General features: G+C 32.0%; 1 protein-coding gene and 1 long non-coding RNA gene across 3 annotated transcripts in view; one reads left to right on the top strand and one right to left on the bottom strand.

Moving 5' to 3' along the window:
* The window catches only part of LOC145324371 (FMRFamide receptor-like), a 97,558-nt gene extending 79,494 nt beyond the window's left edge, over positions 1-18,064 (top strand). The window contains exons 17-23 of one of the 2 annotated variants that reach the window (XM_080166976.1): positions 8,096-8,150; positions 11,864-11,935; positions 12,359-12,415; positions 12,779-12,807; positions 16,926-16,996; positions 17,302-17,362; positions 17,817-18,064. In XM_080166976.1, the coding sequence (XP_080023102.1) occupies positions 8,096-8,150; positions 11,864-11,935; positions 12,359-12,415; positions 12,779-12,807; positions 16,926-16,996; positions 17,302-17,313 (296 nt within the window). In that variant the 3' untranslated portion in view covers positions 17,314-17,362; positions 17,817-18,064. The remainder of the gene's footprint in view (positions 1-8,095; positions 8,151-11,863; positions 11,936-12,358; positions 12,416-12,778; positions 12,808-16,925; positions 16,997-17,301; positions 17,363-17,816) is intronic. The other variant, XM_080166975.1, reaches the window with a different exon arrangement.
* On the bottom strand, positions 5,020-6,891 carry LOC145324370 (uncharacterized). The gene is made up of 4 exons (XR_013881260.1): positions 6,844-6,891; positions 6,165-6,227; positions 5,819-5,872; positions 5,020-5,211 (listed from the first exon to the last, which is right to left on the bottom strand). It is a non-coding gene; the product is annotated as an uncharacterized LOC145324370 (long non-coding RNA).
* Positions 18,065-18,724: the final 660 nt, after the last annotated feature.

Here is an 18,724-nt window from a genome sequence, read left to right as displayed (position 1 = left end):
GAGAAAATCTTGTTTTTCATATTTCGTGTGTTACGGACAGACGGACGGACATTTAGAATTAAAGAATAGCTTCGCTACCAAAAATCTACTTTGTATTCTGGTAGCCTGCAAACAACCTTATTACATTTTTTCCCCTCACACCTTACATTATTTTTTTCTGCACACAATAAAAGAAGAAAATGTCATTAAGATCCTTTTCATCCTTTGAAAATCATAACAGTCCACCAAGATCAGGGAGAGAGGGGACATTGGGCTGTTTATTACACTAGTCCCCAAAAGTCTAATAATTATATTTTTTATCCGTAAGCTTAACAACCTTGGAGACTTTTATTGGATTTTGATTGTTTGGTGCATTTAGTTTAGTGTCCAAACGTTTTAACCACTGTAATTTACAGAAGAAGTAATTATACTTTGTTGTCCTAGAAATATGTGTTCTAAAATTCAGACTAATAAGATAATTATATCACATTCAGAATTGTTGTAAAAATCAATGGACATTCTTGTAACGATTATAGAGTTGCTAGGCTTTCTGAATCATACATAAATATTACAGGAATCACCTTGCAAAGTTTAAAATCAATAGGACAAATCTAACATGTCTAAAGGGGTAGTTTCGCGAAATGCATTTGAACTTAATTTAGTGAACCGCATATTTTTTGCTAGTTAATGGGTTAAACTATATTTATATGGCATATATTTGAAAGAATTTAAATTTTCTACTACGTAGTTTTTTAAATATCAAGACTTGAAAATCGTCTTTTTGTGATATATGCAATTTAACAAGGATGACAACATCCATAAAAGCGAAGCTCTGAAACGATATGACAGACGAACATTAACTTTTATTGAGTGTCAGAACTGAATATACAAAATATGAAAATATAAGGTTTGACAAAATTATGCGTAATTTTTTTGCAAATCTTCCTAAATACAGAATTCTGTTTAAGGACATACTGACATTTTTAATACTTGATTATAGAGATGCTTCGCTCATAATATTGTACCTTATTGTAATAGGAATCAGTAATCAAAAAATCAGGTCAATTGGATGATTTTATCACATAAAAAATTGTTATTAAAAAAGTAAAAAAATCAACATGTTTAAAATGGACGTACGGACATTCTGGTAACGATTATAGAGTTGCTACGCTTACTAAATCGTACCTAACTGCTACAGTTTTAAATCGATAGGACAATTCTAACATGCTTAAATTAACGAATAAAAGCTAACTATCTCGGACGGACGTACGGACCAACCCTAATTATAGAAAAGCTTCGCTTTTAAAAAGACGATTTTCAAGTCTTGATATTTTAAAAACTACGTGGTAGAAAATTGAAATTCTTTCAAATATATGCCATATAAATGTTGTTTAACCAATTTACCAGGAAAAAATATGCGGTTCACTTAATTAAGTTCAAAACTTCAAATGCATTTCATGAAACTACCCCTTTACGATAAGAGCTATCTGTTACGAACAGACGGTCTGGGCCTAATTATAGAAAAGATTCGCCTTTAAAAACATAAATTCAGATATTTAGATTTTCAGTAGGTAAAATGCAAAGAAATATTCTAAATAAAATAACTGTCAGTTGTAACTGAAAGTTATAAAAAGGAGAAAAAAGTAATGAAGATAAAAAGTTAAAAGATGTCTGAATCATGGATCTTAAGGGATAAAACAATGGCCGATAAATGATAGTAAACAAAATCACCCCTTCTGTAGATTAGAATTAATGGTTGAAACGTTTGAACACTCAACACTTAACCAACCAATGAAATTCACTAAAATCACAAAGTTGTTAAGCCAACTATGGCATTATAAAAAAAAATTATGATACAACGAATATAAAAAAGTTATTATAAAACTTTGGGGACTAAACTCAAAGTTAGAAAGAGAAAGAAAAAGTAATAAAGATCAAAAGTTTGAACAATGCAGCGTGAAAAGAAAAATATGAGAAAATTTACATGTATAGGTGTATGAACTACTTCTTTTATTGTAGAACATTTTAAAAAGTTTTTCGAAGTAATATCAAAAATTGTCATTTGAAAAAATTTAAAGAAAGTAAAATTATCCAAGTAGCGAATTTGTAAAAAAAAACAAGGATGACAACATCCATAAAAGCGAAGCAATGAAACAAAAGGACATTAACACTTGTATAGTGTCAGAACTGAATAATCAGAAAATAAAAGTATAAGAGTCGAAGCAAAATTGTAAGTAAATTTATTGAAAAACTGCTTGATACAGGATAATATTATGGACACACTTAAATTTTTAGGACTTGATTATAGAGTTGCTTCGCTTTGTTGTCTAAGGAATCAATATACCAAAAATCAGATCAAACGGATAATTAGATCACATAAAAATTTGTTGTTAAAAAAGTAGAAAAATCAACATGTTTAAAATGGACGTACGGACATTTTGGTAAAGATTATAGAGTTGCTACGCTTTCTAAATCGTACCTAACTACTACAGGAATCACCAAAGTTTGGAATCGATAGGACAATTCTAACATGCCTAAATTAACGAATAAAAAGCTATCTGGACGGACGGACCGACCCTAATTATAGAAAAGCTTCGCTTTTAAAAATATTAAACTGTAAAAATAGGAGGGGGACAAAGTTATCAAAAATCAGCCATGTGACGTCATAAAAATGGGGTGTTATCTATCTCTTATTTATGGGTTTTCTTTCCCACTTCTCCTCTCATCTCCCTCATTTTTATGACGTCACATGGCTGAGTTTTGAGACACTTTGTCCCCCTCCGTAAAAATATAGAAGAATTAAATAAACTGAAATTAAAAATCACGAAACCTTACATGTTAAAACATTTTTATGCAGTGACATGCAAAGGATGCTTGGACGTACAGATATACTAGTTATGGAGTAACTGTTATGATATATATGAGTAATATTTGGCAGGGAGGGAGAGAACAATCGGCTGTTTATTGCACTAGTCACCAAAGTTTTATAATACAAATTTCTTATTCTTTGACTTAACAACTTTGGTGACCTTTATTGAATTTTGATAGGATGGTACATTAAGTTGAGTGTCTTAAAGTTTCAACCGCTAACTGTAATAAATATAAGGGGTTATTTTCATCCTTGGGGAAGTACATTAATTTATCGGCCACTGTCTTATTCCTTTAGATCCCTGATTATTTTATGATTACATACAGAAGAAATAATGTACAGTAGCCTATAATATTTCCTTCCTTCAATTACCTCATACGGGCGGGATTGCAGTCAAGGACCTTATTGACTTGATGTACTGTCCAGGTCCTGGTCCAGCAATCCAGGAGAACTAAGGGTGACTGGTACGCACCCTTTTCTGTCCAAACACCCAAGGATATTAGGTTAAGTAACATCCAACAGACAACCAACTCTCTGTGATGCACGACCTTTGTCTGAGAAGTCCCAACTGTTCATGGTAACGAGTTGCGCCTGTTTTTGGGCCAAGGCATTCCCCCTACTCTAACTATTTATGTCGCGCATCTGACATAGCAGCAGTAGGAACGATTTTTAACGTCTTTAGTTATGACGCGGTGTTGGTCCGAGATTCGAACCTATCACCTTCCCGACGAAGAGCAGATGCGCTACGTGTTGAGCCACGGTCGCGGGTTTGCCTATAATATACATTGCGGCATATTGGAACATATTTTTAAAAGCAAAGCTTTTCTATAATTAGGGTCGGTCCGTCCGAGACGGATAGCTTTTTTTCTATATTCAGTTCTGACACTATACAAATGTTAATGTCCGTTTGTCCTAACGTTTGAGAGCTTTGCTTTTGTGGATGTTGTCATCCTTGTTTTATTACCGTCACATGGGACATAGACATTTATTCAGCTGATTTTCAAGATAGACGGCTGTTTTTTTTAGTAAAGATTACCAATATTTTCTATTTTTCTTGTTCCGTCAGTCTCATAAGCTACAGGAAGTTATTGGAAACTTGTGATTTTCTCAGAGACTATTAAAGATATTTGTTGTCGGAAGCAATAACTCGATAACTTTTAATAAATTTTATCATCGCTAATTATGAATGTTGTAATACTTCTTTAAACTCTCTCATATGGAAGGAGAGGACATTGGGCTGTTTTTCCAAGTCCCCAACGTTTTATAAATAATTAAATCCAAAATGATTATCATCTGTGGAAGAGGTAAATTTGTGTGTTATTAGATCTCTGAAACAAACAGTATATTGTCTTACATGATTGTAATTATAGATTAGGTCTCCTTTTCCAATATAGGTGATAGTTAAAGCTTATTTTATGCATATTTTAACTATAAATTTGGTTTAACTCTCTTCTTATAGGATTTTAAAACAGGGATCTAAAAGGATAAGACAATGGCCGATAAATTGATTTACGTCCCCAATGATGATACACAAAATTACAACTTCTGTAGATTACAGTTAGTGGTTAAAGCTTTTTGAAACTCAACTTAATGAACCAATTATTATTCAATAAAAATTGAGCCAACGAATACGATAGCGTTATTACTTATTTTAGAATAGTTTTTAAAAAGTTTTAGAATAATGTTTCCTATATGCTGTATTAACAACTTTGGGGACTTTATTTGAATTTTGGTTGGTTCATTATGTTGAGTGTCCATTCGTTTCAACCATTTATGGTATTTAATAGAAATGGTAATTTTATATCATCTTTGTGGATGTACATTAATTTATCAGCCATTGTCTTATCCATTAAGATATCTTTATTTTTTTTTTGCATTATCTCTGAAAAGGTTCTAGGACAAACGCAGGAGTGACAAGCATCGGAGTGGACAAACACAGGAGTGTCTGAAATATTAAGTTGATTAAGTATTTCTATACAGGTCATTTTAGGTTAAGATATGAATATACCAATAATCCCCCCCCCCCCCCGCAGGGGTTAGGCATATAAAAACCCATAAGATTGTTTCAAATAGGTTAATTTAGTTTAATTGTCCACTCCGACGTTTGTCCACACCGATAATTGTCCTAGGACCTCTAAAAACATAAATAATAAATCATAAACAAAAATTCATTTTGGTCAATTTTGCTGCTAAATTTATTAAAAACACTAAATCATAAAAGTTTAAATAGTACAAAAATGGAAATTATTGTATTAAGATAAGAATGGTTCTTAAACTAATTGGTTGGCCTTTTATGCTATTCTCAAATTTGCTTATCCGGCATCGGCATTTGCTGGACGATTCCCACCGCCTTCCTGAAACCTCTGAAATTGAACAAGAATTACAAAATGTATAAGTAGCAAAAGTTATGTGTATGATGACTGACAGACTAACGGTCAAAAACATTACAATTGCATATTGGATAATCGCAACAACGGGAAATTTAATTTTAAAATCGGACCAAAAACAGTAAATATTTGGGTAAAAAATGTAAAAATATCTTTTATTTGAGCCTAGAAAATCACACAAAACGTTTCAGACGAATGGACATTTTAAATTATACAGAAGCTTAGCAACTAACAAGGATGAAAACAACCATAATAAGCGAAACACTTAAATAAAGCATTACTGAAAAGATGGACAGTTAAAGTTAGTTTTAAGATATAAAGGGACAATGACCGATGAATTGATGTGCATCCCCCATGATGATACACAAAATAATCCCTTAAGTAGATTACAATTAGTGGTTGAAACGTTTGGATAACCAATCAAAATTCAATTAAAGGTTCCAAGGTTGTTTGAAAGATGCTAGTTTCTATTTAACTTCTCAACAAAGGAGAGACTTTGAAGTACCCTCTGTAGTACACAAATTTCAAAACTGATAAAAATCAAGCTCAAATAACAAAAAATTGAAATGTTTTAAATGCTTACTTGATGCTGTCTTCTAGCTTGCTTAATCTCCCTGGCGGCCCTTCTGTGTCTCATCTTAATAAGGAAACATTTGTGTTAAAAAAAATAAGTTGGGGTCTTAAGGGATAAGACAATGGCGATAAATTAATGTTTATTCCCAATGATGATACACAATGTTATAATACAAATTTTGTAAATTACACTTACTATTGGTCTTATCTGTTTAGATCTCTGGATTGTATTAGGAAAGTTACAATCCTGTTTTGATACCATTTCAATGGAACTGATAAAAATTTGTACTTTTTTATCAATGGAAACAAGGGGCAAAAAGGGTAGCTATGATTTTTAAGAATTTTTGTTAAGATACCTTTTTCTCATTTTCGCGTTCATAGGTATTCAGATTCAGATTGTCAGATTCCTCTACCATTTTCTAAAAGTTATGATGATTATGTCCAATTCTGCAACGACGAAACAATTCTATTTTTAATCATATAAATTGCTTTTTAGAGACAAGAACGAAGAATGCTAGCAGTGTAAACAAAAACTTGTTTGGGTATAGTCTCTTTCATGACAACGCCCCTTAAGGGGCGATTCGTCGTATTTTTGAAATGGCTTTTAATAGAAATAAGAGAAAATCTACTGTGAAAATACGAAGAATCGCCCCTTAAGGAGTGTTGCCACGAAAGGGACTATACCCAATAAATGACAGGCGATGAAAATTAGATATTAAGCACTATCTAGCTCCAAAAAAAGGATTCCTTTAAACAAAAATTAGTTCAGCATTTTTGGTGACTCAATTTGAAATTTGTTTTGAAGCAAGAGAAAAATATTAAAAATGCATACTTTTTATCTAACTAAGAGGCAAATTAATGGTACCAATATTCGCAAGTGTCTTATCTACAGTTTATAACAATTTTGAGTACATTATATTTAGACATTTAGTAACCATACGAAACGATAAATAACTATTCTTTCAACTTTCAAGAATATTTTTTGTTTTGTTTTATAACTGAAAATTTATAGGGCGTCCATGAAAAAGTCTTCACCTTTTGTTTAATGAGATGGTGATATGTTACACAATGAAAAGTTGATTTTAGACTGAAAAAAAACTTATATCTGTATCAAATTCAGGTTTGGTTGGTTTTTTATATTTTAATGCATGTCAATGCATGTGATAAAAAGTAATAAAATGCCGTTTCTCGCGGTCGTACGCAGTCATGCGCAATGTTGGAAGTGTGACGCAACTTTTAGATCTCAGATTTATGATAAATCATCTTTTTATCGTATCAAATTAAATAATCTTTCAAGCATCTTTTAGAAATAGCGAAAAATTGTATCTGAAATTTGCGTAACCCTTCCAACATTGCGTATGACCGCGTACGATCGCGAGAAACGGCATTTTATTACATTTTATCACATGCATGGTCCCACCATACACCAAGTATAGTTACCTAAAATATAAAAACCAACCAAACCATATCCATGCATGTAGTGCGTGTCATTTATCACTTTTATACATCTTTGTATTGTGGGAGGCGCAGTTAGAAAAAATAGTTGGGGGAAATTACAAAGTTTATAAATTATACTGTGTTAACACTTTACGGACAATAAGAATGAGAATTAGAAAATGTTATTTCTAAAATAAAAAAAAATTGTATGTTGTATATTAAAATATTGTGTAAATTTTGCAATTGTATAATATAGTCAACCTTGTTTTAAATATTATGTAAAAAAAAAGTTACACAGCTAGTTTGACCTTATTTGGTTTAGATAGTAAAGATAGCTCTGATTTTTCTTTAACAATTTGACTTTTTTTGTATAGATTTTTTCATTAATTTATTTTGATAATAAGATGATCGATAATAAAGATTTTTTTTCTTTGAAATATATTTCATTATAATACATCAGTAGATACCATTTACAATTTAAATGTTAGTGTTAAGATAGATATTAGAGTAAAAACAATAGAGGGGGAAGGGGATAAATAACTGTCCCGAGGAACCTATGCCGACTTTCAATTTGGTCTCTACGCATCAGCCAATAGCGTGGGGAATATTATTACTGTCGAGTGTAGCAATTTTACTACTCAATAAATTAAGAAACTACAAATTTAACTTTATCATTTGTATTCACTAAACATATTAAGAAATAGATACATAACGTGTTACATCAAAAGATGAAATTTGTAACACAAGTCGCTACAAAGAAGCAGAGCGTAATTTACAGATGGGTTATGCATCTACATTTATACATTTATTACTGTTCAAAGTCGTTAATTAAATAATTATTTGTTTTCAGTGTTGAATCCCAGTCTGAACTGTGCAGTTTATTGTATGGTTGGAAAAAAATTCAGGTAATCTCCTTTTCCAGTATTGCTTTGGAACCGATTAATATCCGCTGGATTAGAACCGGTTCTAAGCCATACTTAAAAACCATGTATAGCATTGTATTACGGACAATTTTTCCCGAATATTAAAATGAAAAATCATAAGTTTAATACCAGTTTTAATAGCCGCGGCCTTCGGCCCCTAGGGGCTAACAAAACTCTTTATAATCTTACAATTTCTCATTTTAATTTTCGCGAAAAACTGTTTATAATATTTACGCTACTATTTTTGATATTCAAAAAAAGCTAATTTTAAAATTATTAACGTTTTTTGCCTTTATCATATCAACATAATCAACAAAGTGCAATCAAAAAGTCAATTTATATGACTATACAAATGTTTAGAATGAAAAAAAAATGTTGGTCCCGTTGGCCGCATGATGAATGTGTTTATAGTACGGTTATAAAACTGTTTCATTGAGTTATAAGGTCTAAAGAAATAACTAAGTTTTTAAAAGCGAAGCTTTTCTATAATTAGGGTCGGTCCGTCCGTACGTCCGTCCGTCCGTAACGGATAGCTCTTTTCGTTAATTTAGGCATGTTAGAATTGTCCTATCGATTTCAAATTTTGCATGGAGATTCCTTTAATAGTTAGGTACGATTTAGAAAGCGTAGCAACTCTATAATCATCACCAAAATGTCCGTACGTCCATTTTAAACATGTTGATTTTTTTACTTTTTTAACAACAAATTTTTATGTGATCTAATCATCCGATTGATCTGATTTTTGATATATTGATTCCTGGAACAACAAAGTATAATGGAATAAGCGAAGCAACTCTGTAATAAAGTCCTAAAAAGGTAAGTATGTCCATTAGGTAATTTCAAAAAAAAAAAATTTTGGTCGCGGTTCAAATACCTGTTCTATACATAAGAATAAGCAATACTATGAAATTTTTTGATTCTATCTTGATTCTAAGTGGTAGAAGGTAAAATCAAGATTTTTCAAAAATACGCGAAGAATTAATCTTTAAACCTGAACATTAAGGTTATCGGTTACCGGTCTTTAAGCTGTCCTAAGGGCACCGGTTTGTCATTTTAGACCATAAGTTCAAACGGTAACTGCCTTTCATTTGCCCTGCCATTTCTAAAAAGATATAGAACGCCTTTCTGGCCCATCTGTGGTCTGAGATCTGAAAAAATTGTCAAACCAAGGATCCCTTTGTACTTTAAAGTCATGTATCGAGAACTGAAAAACGTCGAAGTTTCAACCTAGTTTACAAGACAATAACTCTAAAATTGGCAACAGATGAGCTAGAAAAATGTTCTTTAGCATTTTAGTAATGGCATGGATTCTACTAGGAGGTACCATTTGAACATATATTCTGAAACGACATGAAAGGTGGCATTAAAGTCGAGAACTGAAAATATTTTAAGATTCTTGGATTTTGGTAATTATTGGGTTAGTATATTGGCCATAGAATCAGTTCTAGGTGTCCAAATCACTTCCAAAGGTGTTTTTGTTTTCAGGGTAATATGCTGGGTCAGATATTTTACCTAAGACCAATAAAACTGACCCTCTAATGACTTGACGGTATTATCCTCTTAGGAAATTTTTCTCAAAATTTGACAATTTTTATACTCCCTCCCCCCCCCCCCAGAAAAACGGCCCCCTGGCCTGCCTAGCCGCAGGCGCTCGGCCCCCTAGCCTGCCTAGCCGCGGGCGCTCGGCCCTCTAGCCATATAACCTAACCTAACCCAGTCGGGGGGAGGGGGTATAAAATTGAAAAAAAAATAAAGTAAAAAATTGAAGAAAAAAAGAGGATAACGTCGACTTGACTTGGCGATATTGTATGACCTCCCTGTAAGAGATAGAGTATGTCAGTTAGTATTTACTAAGACATTTATCCATTAGTATCTGTATTCCTTTTTTAAAGATATTTCAATTTTGAAGCGTTTTACAGCAATTCTTACAAAAAAACCGAAAATGGCATATTATTGCAAATATTCAGCAAACAAGGATGACAACAACCATAAAAGCGAAGCTCCAAACTGGTAGGACAAACCAACATGAACACTTATTGAGTGTCAGAATTGAATAAGCAGAATACAAATGTATAAGTTGAAAAAAATAGTACATTGTTGCAAAACTGTTGAAATACAGGATACTGTTTAAGGACATACTTAAATTTTTAGAACTTGATTATAGACATGTTTTACTTATATAATTGTACCTTGTTGTAATAGGAATCAGTATTCCAAAAATCAGATGAAAAGGATATTTACATCATATAAAAATGGATATACGGACATTTTGGTAACATTTGATATATAGAGTTGCTACGCTTCCAAAATCATACTTTAGAATCATTATGTCTAAATTAACTGTCTTGGAAAGACTTTTGCCCTTCTGGTGTAAGCTGGGTGAGAAATAGACTTTCAGCCCTTAAAGTTTTCTCTTTTTTATGATAATAGCTCTCTATAGACACATTAACAAAGATTTGTCTACTGTCTTTAACTCTCTAGGCAGACCTGGCAAAGTCAAAACTTGGATTTTGAAGGCGAAGGTGAAACATTGAAACTTTTTTGGTTACCCGTCTTCAGGGTACGAATTTTAGACTAGGCATCCTTTAATGTTATCTCCTACTCACAATAAGACCTTTCTCAAACACCTTAAACACCATTCTAGCCCAACTCTAGCGGGATAAGAGCACCTGTGCCAGCAGGCAGGTTGAAAGATGGACTTTTCGAGCTCCATGGTTTCAATCCTTCAATGGAGCCTTGGTAACGCTTTTTTCAGATCTCAGCTCACAGAAGGGCCAGAAAGACGCTCTTTAGCTTTTTAAAAATGGCAAGAAGAATGAAAGGCAGTTGCCATTTGAACTTATAGTCTAAAATTACTTTAAGTTGCCTTTAGGGCAGCCCAAAGACGGGTAACCAAAAACCTCGATGTTTTAGATAATTCGCGTATTGGCAAAAAAATGCAAAATCACCTTCTACCACTAAGAATGCTTCTAGAAAGCTAAAATTGCATATATAAGCTTATATTTATGCATAGAACAGGTATTTGTACCGCGACCTTTGAATTTCTTCATTTGGTTACATTATGAAATTACCTAATGTCCATAAACATTATCCTGAATCAATCAGTTTTTCAACAAATTTACTTACAATTTTGCTTTGACTCCTATACATTTATATTCTGAATCTGATTATTCAGTTCTGACACCATACAAGTGTTAATGTCCGTATGTCCTACCGTTTCAGTGCTTCGCTTTTATGGATGTTGTCAACCTTGTTAATTTAATTTTATCATCTAAAAAAGTTTACTTTAACAAATTCCGCAAATGAATGAACCATTTATAAAGTAATAATTCAAGAAATAAGGACATAATTCTTATTTAGCGCATCGTATTATAGACAACTATCCGCGGACATTAAAATGAAAAATTTTGAGATTAAAACCAATTTTGTTTCCCCAAAGAAGCCGATGGCTGGGGATAACAAAACTGGTATTAATATTATGATTTTTATTTTAATATTTGAGGAAAATTGTCTGTAATACGATGCCATACATGATTTTTCAGTATTACTGAGAACCGGTTCTAATCCAGCGGATATTAATCGCTTTCGTAGCCTTACTGGAAAAATGATTCTAATATAATAATAACTTAATAAGAATAATACGTTCCATCACAAATTAGCGCATCAACTCTATAGTTTAATGTCTATCTATTTAGGACTGCTTCCTCTAGATGTATGAACAAGATAGCTCCTTGCTGCAAACGAACTCGCTACCCCATGGACAACATGTAAGTAAACTAAATCCAATTGTTCAAAAAGAAGCTACTCGATAATTCAAATCATGTTACAAGATTTTCATGTTGTCTAATAAAGTGAAACTTGCAGCGGGCTAAAATATCGATTCTCCCCTTCCACCCCATCAACACTTCTGGCCAATAAATGAGGTCATTGTTAACATGTTAAATTAACGAGATTCAGCATATCCACGTATATGCTACATCAATTGGTAAAAGTAAAGAAATTAGAATTGAAAGGTTTCGTGATTATAGTTTTTAATTTAGTAAAATATATCACTTATTTTTAACATCATGATTTCACTATTTTTAGTCTATAAAAGGGGTAATTTTGTGTATCATCATTGGGGATGTACATCAATTTATCGGCCATTGTCTTATCCCCTTAGATACCTAATTAATGCATATTATTTTTAGAATAACTGGATCACAGCAGCCACCAGTTCCAGATTGTGTTTACTCATATAATACAAGGAAATTATATTCAATTATTATTACTAAAAAGGTTTTACAAAATACAATTAGCTCTGCTAAGGTTGGTTAAAAGCACGAATTCACTCTTTTTTAGTATGGCTTCAAAACCGATAATAGCCGCTGGTTTAGAACCGGTTCTCAGCCATACTGAAATAGCATGTATAGCATCAAATTACAGACAATTTTCCATTAATATTAAAATAAAAACCATAATTTTAATCATATAATTTTTTTTTCATTTTAATATCACTGTGCGAGAATTAACTAATAGCCCTAAAATGATATTAAATACATTTTCTTTATTTGATCTTATTCTTTAATTCTTCTAGGAATATAATAATTGAATGTATTAATATTTTCTAGTCGAAGAGGTACAACTCTAATGCCAGGTATCATAAATTCATTTTTAAAATTTATCTTAATGTAAAGAAGTTGGATATCTATCTGTTTATCTATCTGTTTTTTCCCTCAAAGACTTTGTAGCCAATGTTACAATTGGAAGAAACCCGGGGATAAGACAATTGGCGATAAAATGATCCCCAATTATGATAAACTAATTTGACCCTTGTGTAGATTAAAATTAAATGGTTGAATAGTTATTTCTCGCATTGTATTATAAACGGCATTCCGCGGATATAAAATGCATTTCGGCATTTCGGGACTAAAAAACTGGTTTTAATCTTATGATTGTACATTTTTCTGGATATAATACGATGCTAGACATAGTTTTTTTCGTATGGATGAGAACCGGTTCCTATGCACCCGATTCGAATGAATACGAGAATAGTTATTTCTCGCATCGTATTATAAACGGCTTTCCGCGGATATAGAATGTACAATTATGAGATTAAAACTAGTTTTTTTTAGCCGGTGACTTCGTCTAAGGCTATGATTGTACATTTCTATTTTCGTAGAAAGCTGGATATAATACGATGCTAGACATAGTTTTTTTCGTATGGATGAGAACCGGTTCCTATGCACCCGATTCGAATGAATACGAGAAAAGTTTTTACAGTATATGTTTGTAACTAACGTATAAAAATTCGATAAAAGTACCCAAAGTATATAATCTAGTCAACTTTGGGTATTAGTGTAATTAACAGATCATTGTCCCCTCCCTCCTGGAGCCTTTTCCATGGCAATATCTTCAGTTTATCTCTCCCTTACTGGTACATCCTTCAGACTGGAAACTGCACAGTCTGTATTCTCTTTAGAAGCGCAGCAACTCTATACATAGGGTATGCCATGTCCGTACGTCAATTCTTTATATATTCACTTAATAAAACTTACTTTAAATTTAACTAATTTCTTGTACAGTGCAGTGTAATGTTCTTAAATATAACATTTTTCATTAAACTTTGATTATTCCCTGTGCATATAATACCTCTATCTTATTTTTCAAAATGATATTCCTTGTTAAACATTTAGAATTTACGTCCAGGGATCTGAAGGGATAAGACAATGGCAGATAAATTGATGTACATCCCCAATTATGATACACAAAATTACTCCTTCTGCAGATTAATTAGTGGTTGAAACATTTGGACACTCAAATTAATGAACCAACCAATCAAAATTAAGCGAACTAATAAGAAAATATTTGATAAAACTTTGGGGACTAGTGTAATAAACAGCCCATTGTCCCCTCCTTACCTGGTCTACTTGTGTAGAAAGATTGAGGATTGAAAAATAGAAAAAAACCTGCATTAATCTTACTCTCCTGTCAACAAAAAGCAGTTGGCAATGCAAGTCATTTGAATAATCTGGGAATAAATTCAGGTTTTATGCTAGTTTAAACCTTTTATATAACGTTTGCATACAAGACACATAAATAAGACTTTGAGGGTTACCAGGGATAAGACAATGGCCGATAAATTGATGTACATCTCCAATAATAATACACAAAATTTCTTCTTCTTAAAATTACATTTATTGTTTGAAACGTTTAGACACTTAATTTTAAAAATCGACCAATCAAAACTCATTAAAAGTCCCCAAATTTGATAAGCCAACAAATAAGAAAGCATTATTAAAAACTTTGGGGACTGGTGAAATAAACAGCTCATTGTCCCCTTCCTTTCTGGAAAGGTACACTTCATAGAGGTCTTAAATTAATGGATGTAGAATGCGTGGAGAGATTCTCGCATACCCAGATAAAATGTTTCTTCAAGCTGGCTAATATAACAACCCCTCCACCCCCTCCTCTTCTGACTTTACCCCATCTCCTCCACTGACAATGGAGGAAAGTATTGACTAATATCTGAGGATTATACATATTAGCAACCTAAATTGACAACAAATATTCCCCTGTCACAACATCTACGTATTCTATATATATTTTGATATTTAACTTTTTATGTTATTTGAGTTTAATTTAATTAGTTTTTTCAAACGTGTATAGAGTCGGTATGTTACATCAAAGGTTTTGTTTTTGTCATTTTTTGGGCAGGATTAAGTCTAATATAAAGTGAAGTTTTGAACACTCCAAAATATATTTTAATTCACCTTTTCATTTTATGTGCTTTTGGGAGAGAAAAAAAAGTATATGTGACCCACTATACAAAGGACAAAGTCATGGAGCGTGGCTGCCCAGATCTAAATCTTAAAGAAGTAAACTTATTATGATTTTAGGGTCCTATTTTGCACAGTTTTGCAAATAAGTTTTATAAGTTTTTTAACAAAATGTACTAGTAAAGTTATTTTAAAACAACAATTTTTAAAAAGACATATATTTGGTGGTTATTTAGCCTTGTACTTTTCAAACTTGAGTATAATTTCAGTTTACTTGGTCTTTGTCATCCTTAGTACTATACATACAGAATACAAAAATACATGTGTACTAGCTACCAGGGAGGGAGGGGACATTGGACTGTTTATTTCACTAGTCCACGAAGTCTTATAATAACGTTTTCATTGGCTCAGCAACTTTGGGGACTTTAATTGTATTTTAATTGTTTCATTTAATTGAGGGTCCAAACTTTTTAACCACTAACTGTAATCTACAGAAGGGATAATTTTGTTTATCCTCATTAGGGATGTACATCAATGTATCGGCAATTGTCTTATCCCTTTAGATCCTTGTTATATTATGCTTGCCAAGCATAAAATGAAATTACTTAAGATGCCATGATGCTAAGATGCTTTATATAATTAGATTTAACAACTTCAGACATTCTCCAATCTAATTATCTATCTAAAGTAATGCATAACAGGGATCTAAAGGGATGAAACAATGACTAATAAATTGATATACATCCCCAATAATGATACATAATTATCCCTTCTGTAGATTAAAATTAGTAGTTGAAATGTTTGGAACCTTAATTTATTAATAAAGGTCCCCAAAGTTGTTGAGCCAACGTATAAGAAAACGTTATTATAAAATTTTTGGGACAAACAGTCAAATGTCCCCTCCTCCCTGAAATTGAAAGCAGGCTGACTTTAATTTGACAAATACAGCTTGACAAAATGAATTAATCAGCCATTTATTGAATTCATTTTATGTAAGCTTCTGATTTATAGTACACTAGCGGCTTAGACCTGTGAAGCATCTAGGGTCAGGTTATTATTCATGAGGAGGGTGGAGATACCTTCCCCAAAAATAGTTAAAAACTTTTCCTGGACCTATAAGAAGCTTCAATGTAAAGGAAAACCATATCGCTTCAGCGGTTAGCAAGATCCTTAGCTACAGACAAAAAAGCTACTATAAATAATAGGATTTCCAAAAAAAAAGCATTAAAACTTCTATCATAGACAAAAAACCACGTTAGAATTTTATTTAGATAATTACTCATATTTTAAAGAAAACTTTTTACTTTACTTCTCTGTTAAAAAGTACAGTTCCATCCTTTTAATTTTGTCCTAATTTTACAATTAAATTGAAATTTAAAGTATCAAAGAAAACATTTTAACTTTTAAGAGTCAATTATTAAATTACATAACTAATAGGAATAATTGCATAAATGTATTTTTTACGTTTGTACAATTTGAAGAAAAAAACTAATGCTCACAATAAAATTTCAAAGTTTAAGAATGTCAAAAACATTCTTTATTGGAAATTTAAAATAGTCTAAATTACAAAATAGTTATTTCTCGCATCGTATTATAAACGGCTTTCCGCGGATATAGAATGTACAATTATAAGATTAAAACCAGTTTTTTAGCCCCTAGGTGCCGTAGGCACGGGCTAAAAAAAGCTGGTTTTAATCTTATGATTGTACATTTTTATATTCGTAGAAAGCCGTTTATAATACGATGCTAGACATAGTTTTTTCGTATGGATGAGAACCGGTTCCTATCCACCGGATTCGAATGAATACGAGAAAATTATATTATATATACAATCTGTCCTAGCTTCTAGGGGCTTAAATATTTCCCAATTTTGTGACGTTCTATCTTCCTAATACAATGAAACACGCCAAAATTAATTCAAAACTTCCCTGAAAATTGTGGTACGGATTCAGCAGTTTACGATTTCTTACTGTAAGATAATTTCATTTTTTTTCATGTAAAGCATTAGCCGACAACTTGGCGGCCACAGAAACTCGGACTGTTGTATTCACAGATAATTCTCCAAGGAAGGTGCAACTTTCAAATTATTTTAATTATTATTTGTATGGTGCAACTTTTTTTTATGATATTTTTATGGATGACCAAGTCTGGGGACTAGTGAATTTTGATTGGATTACTCATTAAGTTGATTGTTCTAATGTAATTGTAATGTAAAAAAGGGGCAATTTTGTGTATCATCATTGGGGATGTACATCAATTTATTGGCTATTGGTTTATCCCTGTAGATCCTTGTGTTTCAAAGTTAGATAGCAATATTTAGATTTTATAATTTCTCAATTTTTCTTAACGAATAATAAAGATTGCATGATGATTAGGAAAGTTTTTGAGGCAGGATTAGCCGCTAATAATGGTACTTCTACAGTTTTATCAGTACAGGTATAATTTAAATTTTTTTACTCTTTCATATTGTATTGCATTTCAGACAGTTATTAAAATTTAAATTATTAAGGGTAAAACCAGTTTTGTTAGCTCTAATGGACCAAAAGACCCAGGCTAATAAAAACTGGTATTAATTTTATGACTTATATTTTAATTTTCGTGAAAAATTGTCTGAATGCTCCCCTAGCATCTAGAGATAAAACCTAAGCCCATCAATATATTAAACTTTAAAAGTTAGCCTAGATTAATCCATGGGCCCTCGTGAATCTACCTTAAAACAGAGAACTAAATCGGTTGACGTGATTTTTACATGCAAAAAATAACTATACTTTTTAATAATGCAAGTAGACTGAGAATTAGAGCCCAATCGGTTCAGCAGTTACTGAGATCATAAGATTTAGACGGACAGACAGACACCACCTTACTTTGTATTATAGATGATTATTTGTAGGTGAAAGCTATCCATGAGGGGGAGAGAACCATAACTCTAAGTCCAGAAGATCAAATCATGATGGGAGCTATCATTGACTGGAATTCTATCACTAATAATCATAAATAAGATTAACAGTATAATTGTAAGGCATATTCCTGTATTCAAAATGGATAAGGTAATTCATAAATTCTCGTATTGAATACTATAAATATATTTATCACAACAAAGTAATACTTTTTAAAAGCTTTGGTTGGGTTTTCGAGTTTTTTTTGTAGGATTTTCGTATTTTGTAGAAAATAAAGACACATATTGTAACATGTATTTTTGTAAGTAAACTATAATAATCAATTTTCATAGATATTTAACTTTTTATAGAAAAATACATAATAGTTATTTCTCGTATCGTATTATAAACGGCTTTCCGCGGATATAGAATGTACAATTATAAGATTATAAGATTTTTTTAGCCCCGTGGTGCCGAAGGCACCGGCTAAAAAAACTAGTTTTAATCTTATGATTGTACATTTCTATATTCGTAGAAAACTGGATATAATACGATGCTAGACATAGTTTTTTCGTATTCATGAGAACCGGTTCCTATCCACCGGATTCAAATGAATACGAGCATAGTTATTTCTCGTATCGTATTATAAACGGCTTTCCGCGGATATAGAATGTACAATTATAAGATTAAAACTAGTTTTTTTAGCCCCGAGGTGCCGGAGGCACCGGCTAAAAAAACTGGTTTTAATCTTATGATTGTACATTTCTATATTCGTAGAAAACTGGATATAATACGATGCTAGACATAGTTTTTTCGTATGGATGAGAACCGGTTCCTATCCACCGGATTCGAATGAATACGAGAAAGTATATTACATATATTTTTAGATTTTTAAAAACTTATTGTACTTGTCATAATGTAA

The sequence above is a fragment of the Acartia tonsa genome, chromosome 7, assembly GCF_053477335.1.
Source record: "Acartia tonsa isolate MP-2025a chromosome 7, ASM5347733v1, whole genome shotgun sequence".
Taxonomy (NCBI): domain Eukaryota; kingdom Metazoa; phylum Arthropoda; class Copepoda; order Calanoida; family Acartiidae; genus Acartia; species Acartia tonsa.
The sequence above is the reverse complement of the archived record's forward strand: the minus strand, read 5'-3'. Positions and strand labels throughout refer to the sequence as shown.